At 39.5% G+C, this 12,518-nt stretch overlaps 1 protein-coding gene across 1 annotated transcript in view; it reads left to right on the forward strand.

Annotated features, from left to right (window-relative positions):
- Positions 1-202: 202 nt before the first annotated feature.
- LOC137167713 (uncharacterized) overlaps positions 203-12,518 on the forward strand; it is a 60,744-nt gene continuing 48,428 nt past the window's right edge. Inside the window, exons 1-3 of the mRNA XM_067569984.1 lie at positions 203-276; positions 2,988-3,130; positions 4,361-4,609. Of these exons, the coding sequence (XP_067426085.1) occupies positions 203-276; positions 2,988-3,130; positions 4,361-4,609 (466 nt within the window). The remainder of the gene's footprint in view (positions 277-2,987; positions 3,131-4,360; positions 4,610-12,518) is intronic.

Raw genomic sequence — 12,518 nt, forward strand, 5'->3', positions numbered from 1 at the left:
TGGAGAGTGGAAAAATATTTTTGATTGTGATGGTTCATAAATGTTGTACAGTTGATGAATTGTGCAGCATACAAGTGCCCCCATATGTGTTGTTTCCTACTGTGGCTATAGCAGAATCCTGAGCACATCTCTGGTGCAGTACTGAGGGATAATTTATTATATGTTTTCAGGTCTGAGTTTTATAGGCTACAGCAAAGGAGGGATGCACCAAAATACCCATCTGAGTATAATCACAAAGAAAGATTTTGCTGAAGATTTTGCTATTCAAACTGCCAGGTAATGCTGCTTGCTCCAGTAGGGAAACATCCCTTTGATCTTTAGATTCATTTCGAATAAGAAAACTTAATGGAGTGAAATTTACATTCATTTGTATATATAAATGACACTGAGTCTGTAGAACTTCCCTTCCATCTCACAAATCATATTTTAATGCAAGCTCAAACTACCATAAGTGCTGTGACTTGCAAATAATCTTGGCTTCCATGTCTTTGAAGAGATTTTAGCTCTGGACTGAATACATGAATTACTGTGGCTTTACTAAAATCAAAAATTCTGAACAAAATTTACGCCCCACCTTTTTTTGCATCAGAACAGATTAATCTGAAAGCTATACTACCTGATTCCATTTATGAACGCTTGCATTTAGAAGAATAATTGGAGAGGGAGCCTTAGCAACTGCTATAGTTAAAGTGGCATAGCGATTTTCATTCTAACCATCTGTTTTTCAGTTTCTCATTACTTTCCAAAATGTTCACCCTCCAAGCTGAAATTTCCCTAGCTTGGTCCCTGTTTAAAGGTGAAATATTTTCAAAAGTTTGAACAAAAAGAATTGTACCATTGTTGGGAATGAGGAGAGTGGGGGAAAAATACTTCCTCAATTAAAAAAAAAAAATCTTGACTTTTTTTTTTGACAAATGGGTAAAATTGTCAAAAGTCTCTAAGTCACTTAATACCCTAAACCACACAGAGTTTTAATGAGACTTAAGCTCCTAAGTGAGTTAGGTGTTTTTGAAAATAGACTTAAGCTTCTAAGACACCTAGGCCCAGTCAATACTAGTTAGATGCTTAAATACTTTTAAATATCTGAGCCTTAGTCATTTTTGAAACTTTGAAATGAATGGAGGGAGAAAATTTACATTTTTTCTATGAGGAGAAACACCTTTGAATGTTCAAGTGAAAATTGGCAGCAAGACAAAAGCAAACTGGGATTGAGGTGCAGTCCCGATTCCTGTGCTTCTGTTCTCCTCTAGGTATAGGGTTGTGTAAATCTCAGGACTGTACTACAACTGTCTTACTGAACTAGCTTCCACAGAATTCCTGTGCAGACACTCCACAGTCTCTCCTACCACCCCAACACATTTGCCCACGCCCCATTCATGCTACAAAAAAAGCTGAGCTCAGAATTTGAACCTGGTTGTTTAAATGCTTCCCCCTCTGACCAGAGTTGGGCAAATAACTGATTTTTTTTATTGTCTGGCTTAGATCAAGCTGAATCTGAAAATTGTGAAGAATTTTGGCTAATTGAGAGAATTAATTTGAAGGACTGGTTTGTTTGGGGCAGTTTTAAAGTGCCAGAACCACAAAGCAACCTGAAAAGATAGAACAGCAGCTGCTACCTTCCTTAGAACATTTAACCCAGTGGCTAAGATACTCAACTGAGAGGTGGGTGACCTAGGTTCAATGCCCTTCTCTGCCTGATGCAGCCTAACAGCCTGTTTACAAACAGCCTCAGTGAATGTCTTAACCTTCAGGCTATGGAGTCTTTTCTCACTCACATGCCCTGACCCAATGTCTAGTCTTTCTCATTCAGCCAGGAAACAAGCAAGAGAAGGATTACATAGCTTGAGGTATTCACTTAGAAGGTAGGCGAGCCTAGTTCAAATCCTTGCTCCAATGACTATTTAATCAATTATACAAAGTGGAAAAGCTTCAGCAGTACAGTTTGAACAAGTCATATCCCAAGGCCTGTGGTTATACCACCATACTGAGAGGGGGGAAATCTGAATTCAACTCCCTTTTTCACATCACATAGAGGGGGGAAATTGAACCTAGGTATCCCACATCCTGGTGTGTGGTCTAACTAGTAGGCTAAAGCTTAGAAGGGAGGTTTCCACCTCTAGTTGTTCCGTGCATGACCTCTAAGTCCCCAGAACCATTTTTTGGCCTAAACTGTTAGGTAAATTAATGTCAAATTTATGAATAGTTCAGGGTTGACCAAAACTACATTTTTCAGCAAATAAACTATTCATCTGAAAAATTTTGCTTAGCTTTAACCTCTGACAGAGCCCCTGTCATTAAACTAGTTTACAGGAATACTTGAGGAAAACAAACATAAAAAAAGATGTGAACACTGGCAAAGTGAATTTGTTTCAAAATGTCATTGAAGATCTGTGAAGAATTTTTTTTGTAGGATTCACCCAGTTCTAGCAGGGAAGCTTGAACTGAGGTTGCACATGTTATCCTTGTTTCTTGAAGACACAGAGGGCTTCCATCTCCATGACTGACAGAACAGCATCTTTCATGAAAATGAAATTCACGTACAAAACCAGTAAATGTAGTCCTTGCAATTTATTAATATCTCAATATGTAGGCATTTATATGTGTAATTGCCATTATCAGTAAGGGGGAAATAGGGGGCTATGTAGGCCCTTTAAGCCTAGAGGAGGAAGAATTGGGCAACAGGCTATGCCATTCCAAGAGTCTGATTCAGACAGAGACAGTGTTGAGAGAGAATAAGTGGTCCTAGGGCAATGATCTGTGGACAGGAAAACCCTCAGGTAATTACTGTTCAGATTCGCAGCAGCCTAGGAACCTTGTAATGTAGGGTGGGGCCAGGCTCTCCTCTCTCTCTGCCAATCAGGAGAAGGTCTGGGAAGGAGGGCAGCATATAAGTAGCCTCATCCGAGAGAAGTTAATAGGAAAAGGATTGCTTGTTTGCTTAGCAAGTGGTTTGTACTCTGCCTTCAGGCTACTGAGAAGCATTGAAGGACCTTCCTGTCGTTCTTCTTCCCTGCTGCAAACCTCTCACCCTTCCTGCCAGCAGGGGTACCTGGGGAGAGAGGGACATTTTGTGAAGATTTAATTCCAGTGTTGTTTGTTTCTCAGACTTTGTTGCCTGTCCTTGGTGGAGGTAATTTAAAGAGCCTTTTGGGTGTGGTTGGTTTGGAATTTCATCCTCCATAGGATCCTGTGTACATAAAATCCCCTGAATGTTAAGAGGCGAATAGACCACTTTACACTCTTTAAATTACTCTCACTTTAAAAACTTTATACAGTGATCATTTTATAGAATGTTACACTTGTCCTGATAGGATTATAAACCACAAATGTACGAAGCCTAGATCCAGCAATGATTTAAGCATGCAGGTAACTTTAGGTATATGGGTCGTTCCCCTGAGACTACTCACATGCTTAAAATTACACATGGGCTTCGGTGCTTTGCTGGATCAGGGCCTTAAAGAAAGATCTTTATTAATGATGGGTGTGCAGAAACTTATTGAATCCCTTGTGCCCCATATGATGGTTTAAATCTGGATATGCATTAGAAGTCTGAAGCTCTGGTACATCGCTAACAATTGCTTGGTAGCCACTGATTGTCTTTGAAGTTTTTGTACTTTGATTTTTCTCCATTTGGTGTGTATTTTGCAGACATAACACTGAGGAATTATTTTTACTGTCTGTCACCATACTTTAAACATGCACCTCTTTATGGAGTATAATAGCCAGGCAAGACAAAATGTTAACCTCCTGCCTCTTTTGCATCTGAATTTTCATTCTGTGTCTGAAGGGAAAAGAAGAAATGTTAATGCACTACACAAGGTTACAGCTAATTTGTCATCACCTTGGGTTTTTTAGGACTAAAAGGATGACTGTCAAGTTGCTTATTTAGCTCTGAAAAGACTGATCTTTGTTCTCCATTTATTGCATCATTCGACTGTTTCATGTTGGCTTTTATGCTATTGCATTTTGAAAGGTTACAGAAGAAATAAAATGGCAGAATCTTCTTACTGGAACCTTGGGCAAAGATTTTTTTAGTTAAAAGCATATATTGATGCTGTGCTATTAAAAGGAAAAAAACAAAACACTACTGACAGCATCATGAAAATGAGAGAAGCACATTTTTCTTAATTCAATGGCTTATACAAACTTTCCATTTGGAAAAAAAGTTGTAATATAAAAATGAAATACAAAAACATTTGGGGGAAAGTAGTTTGTAGAGGGTATAAATCTTAGTTTTGGGACTGGGTTAATGTACATAATTTTTCTGACTCTTGTGTATGCATAAAAGATGGGGAAAATGCCTTCCTCTTCTAAGGCAGTGAGTTACCTCCTGAATGTTCCGTGTGTTTCTTTATTTTAGGCTTCTGTGTTTCTCTATCAAATCCATTTTTTTGTTGCTGTCACAGCAGCTATGTGGTTATATTCTCCTCATATAGCCAGGAGGACAGGCGGTATACTCCAAAATGGCACTTTCAGTTTCCACCAGCTGTTCTTGAAGTGAGGAGAGGATCCACCTTGAATTCTCCAGACAAAGGGCAAGGACAACCCCACCCAACAACCCAAAGAGTGAAGATCCCAATTGTTGCTAAATCTGAGTCTCCCACTAACAGTAAGTACTTTATGCTGTTTACTAATCCATTGCTTTATACATCTAGTTCCATGAAGTTCTTTGTGTATGTGGTTAAATGAAATGTCTTTTTTCCAGACCATTCTTCTGTTACTTTGTAATGTTACAGCTCAGTGCATGACATAGAGTTCCCAAGCATATTTTGTTCCTTATCATTACATTTACAATCAGTGAAATTATAAATCAATAAAAATATTCCCATCAACTCCAGTGGGGCCAGGATTTCACCCATGGTTTAGGATTCCAGTGCACACATCTGAATAATGGGGACAAAATGTTGCTAGCGTTTGTGCATGTAAAACAAATAAGAGAGTCTACCTTTAAATGTGAAGCTGGACCAAAAGGACAAAGTGAATAATACTGTTTAAAGACAAAATCAATAACGAGTCACAGAAAAATGGTGGAATCAAAGTCAGGGGGAAAATTAAGGAGGATTGGCTATCATGATGTCAAGGGGTATTGTTGCTGTATGGAGTTCAAAATTTGCTTTGTCTGAATTTTCCTTATTATTCATGTACAACTACATGTTTCCAGAATATTCTTGTCATTAAACTTGTTCTCTAGAGTATTTGCAGATAGTGAATGCACAGGAGCATGAAAACAACCATCATGAACACATTTTATTCACGCAAATATTAATTTTGTGAAGAATTCATGCAGCTCTACCTTCAATCTTTCAAGATACAAATAAAAATATGGAATAGGCACTTTTTCTAATTTCAATGAGAATTCTACAAACTTTGTATAACCTCTCCTAGATCAAGACCAGATCCTCAACTCCTGTAAATCACTGTAGCTCAGTTTAGTTCAAGGAAGTTACCCTGATTGTGGTAGTTGAGGGTATGGCCCAGGGTCCACTGTCTGCCTTTATCAGCTCCCTTTCATTAGGACAAAGTATATGGAGATATTGTACTTATTATTTCATAGGATTTTGGTACAAGTCTTTGTACAATATGTTAATATCTAAATAGTTGATATCTCCACTTGTATTACTTAAACTAATCCCTGACGAACATGAGCAAAATATTGACACCATGTTTTTACTACAGATCAAATCTCAAGTTTGTGATGCACAAACGACTAAGGCCCAGATTTTCAAAGGTGTTGCAGTGTTCAGTGTTGCAATGCCTGTGACGGTCAATGGGATTTAGACTCCCAAGTGGCCAAATTCCTTTTGAAAATGACATTTAGGCTCCTAAATCAGTTTAGTGTTGGAACACTGAGTATTGCAATGCCTAAATCCCTTTAAAAATCAGGGAGTAAGCCTCCCCTGAGCCTCCCACTCCATGAGATGAATCTAATCCACAGGTATGAGGGTTTTGTTTTTTGTTCCGATGTATGTATTTTTGAGATTAAAGCATTCCAGTGTCAAATTCACTATTTCCTGGATATGTTCTGTGGGTAGCAGGGGCAGAGCTGTTAGGTTCTCAGCTGAACTTATTCACCCCAGCAATTCTCAAACAGTAGCCTGTGGACAAGTGCTGTTCTGTGGAGCATTGTTACTTTACCAACTGGGATCTGATATTTGTGCGTTCAGAAATTGACACGACGCTCATGCAATAATGACAGAGGCTTTAATTACTACACTTATAAAATGAACCACCAAACCAAAAGTCCAGTATATATTAGTTGCAAAAGCAATTTTCCTCACCAATGCAGGCAAGACATGGTGTGGTTTCAGTTCTTGACACCTTCTCTGAGAGTTTGGATCCGTAATCTCAGAAGAAAGCTGGACGATGACAATTCTGTGTCTGGAATGATTTCTGAGTCTTGTAGTGCACTTGCTAGTGGGATGGCTTCGCTCTTTATACACCTAACTTTAGTGTTTTCAAAGCATTTTTTATAATTATATGAGAGAACAAAAGAAGTCCAAACAAAAACAACAGGGGAAAGACCTACATGTTTTTGCTCAGTTCAAAAGGTGTTAGTCACCTGGATTTTGCATAGTCAACAATCCAGCATTTGGGATTTTCTGAGATGCAAATTGAATAATACCTCAGGTGGTACTCATCAGAAGATAGCATCAAAAGGTATTCTTGAAAAATATGGAGCTACTGAGGTATAGATGAGTTAATTACAGAAGATAATTTCATGAGGGAGGCTGGTCAGTCAAGAGAGGCCATTAATCATAGGAAAGGCAGTTACCCTGATGAAAAACCAGACATGCTTTAAAGAAAAAAACAGCACATATGTGATACAATAAGAAGCCATTACTTTTTTTCAAAAAGGGATTCCAGCCACCAGCATACTTTTGCAACATGCTTCTTATTAGTAATATTTGATAGCTTAATTTTACAAGTAGGCCCAGCCTCGCTTGAATTTCATAGTCTACAGCATTGCCAGCTGGTCAGCAGGGCTGCTCCTCTCTTACAGTGATGAAGCCTCTATCAGGTTACAAGCCGTATCACTTCCGGCTTGTAGTAGCTGTATCCAGGACTCCTTTAAGGCTCAGCGGCTTTTATGACCAACAAAAAGGGGCTTAGGGCTGGGTGTGTGGGAAAGATGACATTATGAATGAGAAGCATATGTCTTGGAGGGGAATATGCATGGTGTGATGAGTGGCTCTAGGGTGAGGAAACGAAAGCTGAGCGTGCTGAGTTTGGCTTAGTGAGAGAGATCCATATAGTTGGGATTTCAGAGATGTGGTGGGCTGATGGACACAAAGGAAGCTGGTGATCTCTGGATTCCAAATCTACAGGAAAGAGAGGCTAGCTCACACAGAGTTGTACTCCACATGATTAATAGTAGTCTCCTGGAGCTAGCATATCAGCTGCAGGCAATGGGTGTTAGAGGCAGAAAGCCTGAGAAGCAGTTGTGAGCATGTCCCAGAGATGCAACAGAGAAAAAGAGCTACTTGGGCACAGAGCTCATTGTGGTGGCAATCCTGGTGATTTCTGAGCAATAACTGCCTGCTGGTGTTTTTTCTCTGAGCACAGGAGGAAGAAAGGACTCTCTACATTTTTGTAAATAAACATGGTAACATTCAGAATAAACCTAATTCATTTAATTGAGATCCCTAATGAAAGCAATGGAACCTAATGGAAACAACTTTGTAAGGCCCTGAATATGGCTAACCACTAAAACCAAAGAAGCAACAACTGCATTCAGAGGGACAGCTCCATGTCTGGGGTTGTTAATCAATGAGGTTCTGGAGGGCTGACTGGGATTTCTGAGCTGCTCTCTGCAAGATGAACCTTCCCAGTCATGTCTAGGAGGATCAAGTGAGAAAGTAAGATTACACATGAAATGCTATGCTGAGCTGTGAAATACTAAGCTTCTCTGGTTTTTATTTTCCTGGCTATAAGAACTCATATCTAAAGGTCTAAAATCTCTGATTTTTATTAAACTGACACTTCCATTTTCCTTACTTACAAGAAGCTCATGTCCCCATTTAAAAGTCTAATTCTATAGCATTTAGGATGGTTGCTTAGACTCAGTGTATTAGATATGGGATTCTCTGATACCAAAACCAGTCACTATGGAATGTCTACTTAAGGTCTGATAAATGGTTCAGTGCTTCACTCTCTGAAGATTCAAACCGATGTTCTCTTGCATGTGCATTTGCCTGATAATCTGGAAAATGCCAGTATTCTAATGGAACAGCTTTCACTTTTGACTTGCATGTATTCAAAACCGGTTTATGTTAAGAGACTGAATTTGTGTCTCAGTATTCTTCCAAGTGGATAGTTATTTAACCACAAAACAATTTGGGCATAACACAAGATTCAATCTATATGTGGATGAAGCATAGTACTTGATTTGCAGAAACTGCAGATCTGGTGGACATGCCTTACAAAAACTCTGAAGACCAGGTTGCGTTGCATTTCCTTTCACTCTGGCTGACTCTAGCAAACATGCAGAGAGCAAAAAAGGAATCCCAATTTTGCCCTGGCTTGGAGGAAAATAAATAACATATATTGTAAGAAATATTACTCTACTTGCTATCCAAAGGCAACTTTCTGCTAGGGTTTCCTCTGTAAAGAGCTATAGTGAAGACCATTTTGTACATGATCATGAAGTCCTAATGCACAAGAGTCTTGCTTGCATAAAATCTGAAGGCCTGGGCAACCGGTGAATAAAGGGCTTTGTGCTGGAAACCCTACTGGGACTATTCAAGGTAGTTAGCACTGAACACAGTAATGTTTGCAGAATTGGGCCCCAATCTAATGCTTGTTAAAATATACATTTCATTATATATTCTTGTAACTGTGTAAATGCTCACCTTGATTCTTTAGCGGTCTTGCTACTTTGAACAGGCAGATGGGATTTTATTAGAGCTATAAAATCTGAATTTAAACTTTAAAGGTCCCAGGATGATCTTGCTTCATCATAAATAATGGTTCATGATTATATCTGAAAATGGTGTTCAAAAGATTAAACCAAGTCTTTGAAGCTGCTTGTATGGCAAAAGGAAGCCATTTTTCTTAGAGATGGAAGCTAACTGTTAAATTCCAAATTTATAATCTAGAACTTTGCAAACATTCTGTTTCATCAAACAAGAGTTTTAGCATGGGGAGAAAAGACTCCTTCTTTTATGGCCAATGACTTTAAAATGTAGTGAAACTTATCTCTAATGAATACTTAACACAGAAGCATAAACACATGCCCAATTCTGAACCTCACAACTGTATATGTCTAGGTGATTTCTGCATACTAGACTCCTCTCTAGTAGACCGTGACTGTATCTCTCTTCCATTGCCCCTGCTATTTATTTTATTTTATTGGGATAGCATGATGGCATCCATATCTCATTTTTTGTGAGGGCCCTGGAGGATAGCATTCAAGCAATCTTAAAGCATCATACAGCAGTATAACACAAAATAATGTAGTGCAGGATAGAATAGAAGACTACAGTGATCTATCACAATTTCATGTTTTCTTTATAGTCACAAAACTTGAAGTTTTTCTTAAAACCAAACAATGTTAGTGCTAATTTTAATAAAATAACTACATAATAACTAATAATACATTTCACTTATTCATTACCCTCCATGTGGATGTCTCAAAGTGCTTTTCAGATATTAATGAATTAAGCCCCACGACACCCTTGAGACAGAGAAATGTTATCATGACAGAAAAGTTGAGAGAAGTTAAGGTCAATGATTTTAACTTAAATTGCCTTAAGTTAGGCATCTATCTATAGTTAACTCTCCAACTAGCACCTTTGCAAATCAGGCCACTTTTATTTAGGACCCTAAATATGGATTCAGATCCTTAACTTAAGGCATTAAAGTTAAAAAATGTTGGCCCAAAAGAAGTGCTGGGTCACCCAGATCTTTCATTCCCATGCTTTAACAACAAGACATTTCTACTTATTCCATCTCACTTATCTCTTCCCCTGACTATTGTGCAGAGTGCTTTATGATGGCTGGACTTCTAGCTACATTCTTTCCACCCCAGTGCTGTCTGCATTGCTGTGCCTATGTATATAGGGGCCAGTCCTGAGGTCTTCTAGATGGGCAAAACACCCATTAAGGTCTTTAGGAATTTTGTCTAACTATGGATTGCTAGACTGGTTATCGAGGGTTGGATTGTAGCTTATCCTTTGTGCTGGAGTTAGACACCTTGTTACCCCCTCATAATCTGTTTCCAGTGATTGGGGAGTAGAAGCCTTCACTGGCACTGCATTCACTCACCTTACCCCTTTGTGTAAGTCATGGGAAGCCTCCGCCTTCCTAACATGCCCAGTGGTATAGCTTAGTCAAATTATAAACTAAATGAAGCTCAACTCTTCATAGAATTCAGGGTAGATTTTATTGGGGTTGACCTTAGCACATTGAAGCACCTGTACATTTTGATATAATAGCAGTAGATTCTTATAGCTCTTCCGCAGTGACAGAAAACTCTGGGTTTCAAAGCCTATATTGTAGCAGTCTGTGTGTTATATAACATCTCTGTATATCCACGCCACCTGGTATTTCAGACCCAAAATTCACAGGCAACTGAAAAAAGTAGATGTTGGAGTCCATCACCAGCTGGAGGTAGCACTCTGGAGAACGTGGTAATTTTATTACAATTATCTTCAAAAGCACCTGCTGCCATTGCAATGTTAAACAAATTCTCTTCCTGCCATCACGGTCTGACCTCTGTCAGTGTAACTCCATAAAGCACCATGCCTGGGGCGTAGTCAGGTGCAGCATGGAACTTTAACAGAATGGACAGGTCCAGAGGGCCACAAAGTTACCACCCATCTGTAAGTGTGGATACTAAGTTAAGTCCGGAACTGTAGAAATCATCCCTATTCTTCCATGTGGGCACCTGGTGCTTTGTGATTCATTATAACTGGGTTAATCTTCCTCATCTTCCATGCATGGAGGCTCTCTGTTCTTAAATCTCGCTAGCTTCACAGTAATGTGCCAGCAAGCAGAGCTGTTCAGAGAACTGACTGCCTTTCTGGATATCCCTACATAGTGAGTGGCAGGACTCATGCTACAGCATTAAAAATAGCTGTGTAGCTGTTGCAGTTTGGGCTGTGAAGCTCATTCCCCCCTCTCTAGGCTTCAAAGCCTGAGCCGCAATGTCTACACAGCTCATTTTAGCATTGTGTTGTCTGCCCTCCGAGCCCGAGCCTGTCAACCTAGGTTCTGAGACTTGCTGCAACTCACTATGTAGGGATACTCAGAAAGGCTGCTGTGGATCAGCCCTCTAGATCCCTGGTTTTTTCGTCTCTGCTCCCCTAGGCCTCTCCTCTCCATCTCCAGGAAGGAGCAATTTACATTGTTTTCTGAATCTTTTTCCTCTCCCTTTTCTCAGTGCCCTCTTGGTAAGCAGAGGATGCCTGAGAACAGGAATCAACAAGAAAGCAGTATAGGAGAAGAACACTCATGCCTATCTAAGATGACCATTACACCAGGGCAACCTGAGGGCTCCCTGTAGAGCTGGTCCAATAACATTTTTTGTTTCTGTAGAATATTTCAGTGAAAAATCTTTTGTTTTCATTGAATCCTAGTTCCAGTTCTGTTGCCCAAGGAAATATTTCACAATTTGTATTTCTTCTGGGAACTCGTTAAGTATTTGCGCTCCAGGGTCTCAATTACTTGAGTGAAGGTGACTGGATGCAGAAACTGTTCCATGGTACAGATGCACCTCTGTGCTCAACAAATGTTCCTTATTAGTGGAATTTCCAGAATGAGGAACCAGATGATCTTCTGCACTGCTGAAGGAGTTTAGATAGGCCCCATTCAATTCCAGGCAAACTGTTGCCCCAAGAAGTCAGAGCAACGTCTCACAGTTGCAAGCAATTAAGGAGGTGGTTCTTTCTCTCCCCTTAAGATTCCCTCTGGATTTGTTGCCATTTACATGAACAGTCATCAACAAGAACTCTTTGATAGGCTGGAACAACAAAGTACATGTTGTACTCCTGGGGGAATTCTGCACCAAATTTTTTTTAAAATTTTTTATTTACAATATTTTTACAATATTTTAAAATTCTGCATATTTTGTGTCAAAATAACACAATATAGTCATGCCAATTTCAATTACTTTGGTAATTTATTTCAAAATACCTGTCAGCAAGTATTTTCATAACAATACAGACAACAAAAAAGATTCAGGACATGTTTTTTGACAGATTCCTTATTAGGCATGTTAATACAGAACTTTGAGTTATTCATTTAAACTGCATTACAGAAACACATTTCCTGCACTCCTTAGAAGTAGCACAAAGGTTTGGGGGAATCAGGGGTAATGGAGGAACTGAGGGAGAGGGAAGTAATTGCTGGGAAGGCACCTGGGAATGTACCTGGAAGGTTGCTGGGTGTGGGTGGGAGAAGTATGGAAATTTTTTTTTGTGGGGGAGGGATTGTTAGGGAATTGGGGAGCTTCCCCCATGCAGACCCTGGCTGATCCCTAGCCTCTCCCATTCAGTCAGGCACATCTGCTCCCATATCCA

This window comes from Emydura macquarii, unplaced genomic scaffold (assembly GCF_026122565.2).
Source record: "Emydura macquarii macquarii isolate MOO-44397 ecotype Brisbane River unplaced genomic scaffold, CSIRO-AGI_Emac_v2 contig_2975, whole genome shotgun sequence".
Taxonomy (NCBI): domain Eukaryota; kingdom Metazoa; phylum Chordata; order Testudines; family Chelidae; genus Emydura; species Emydura macquarii.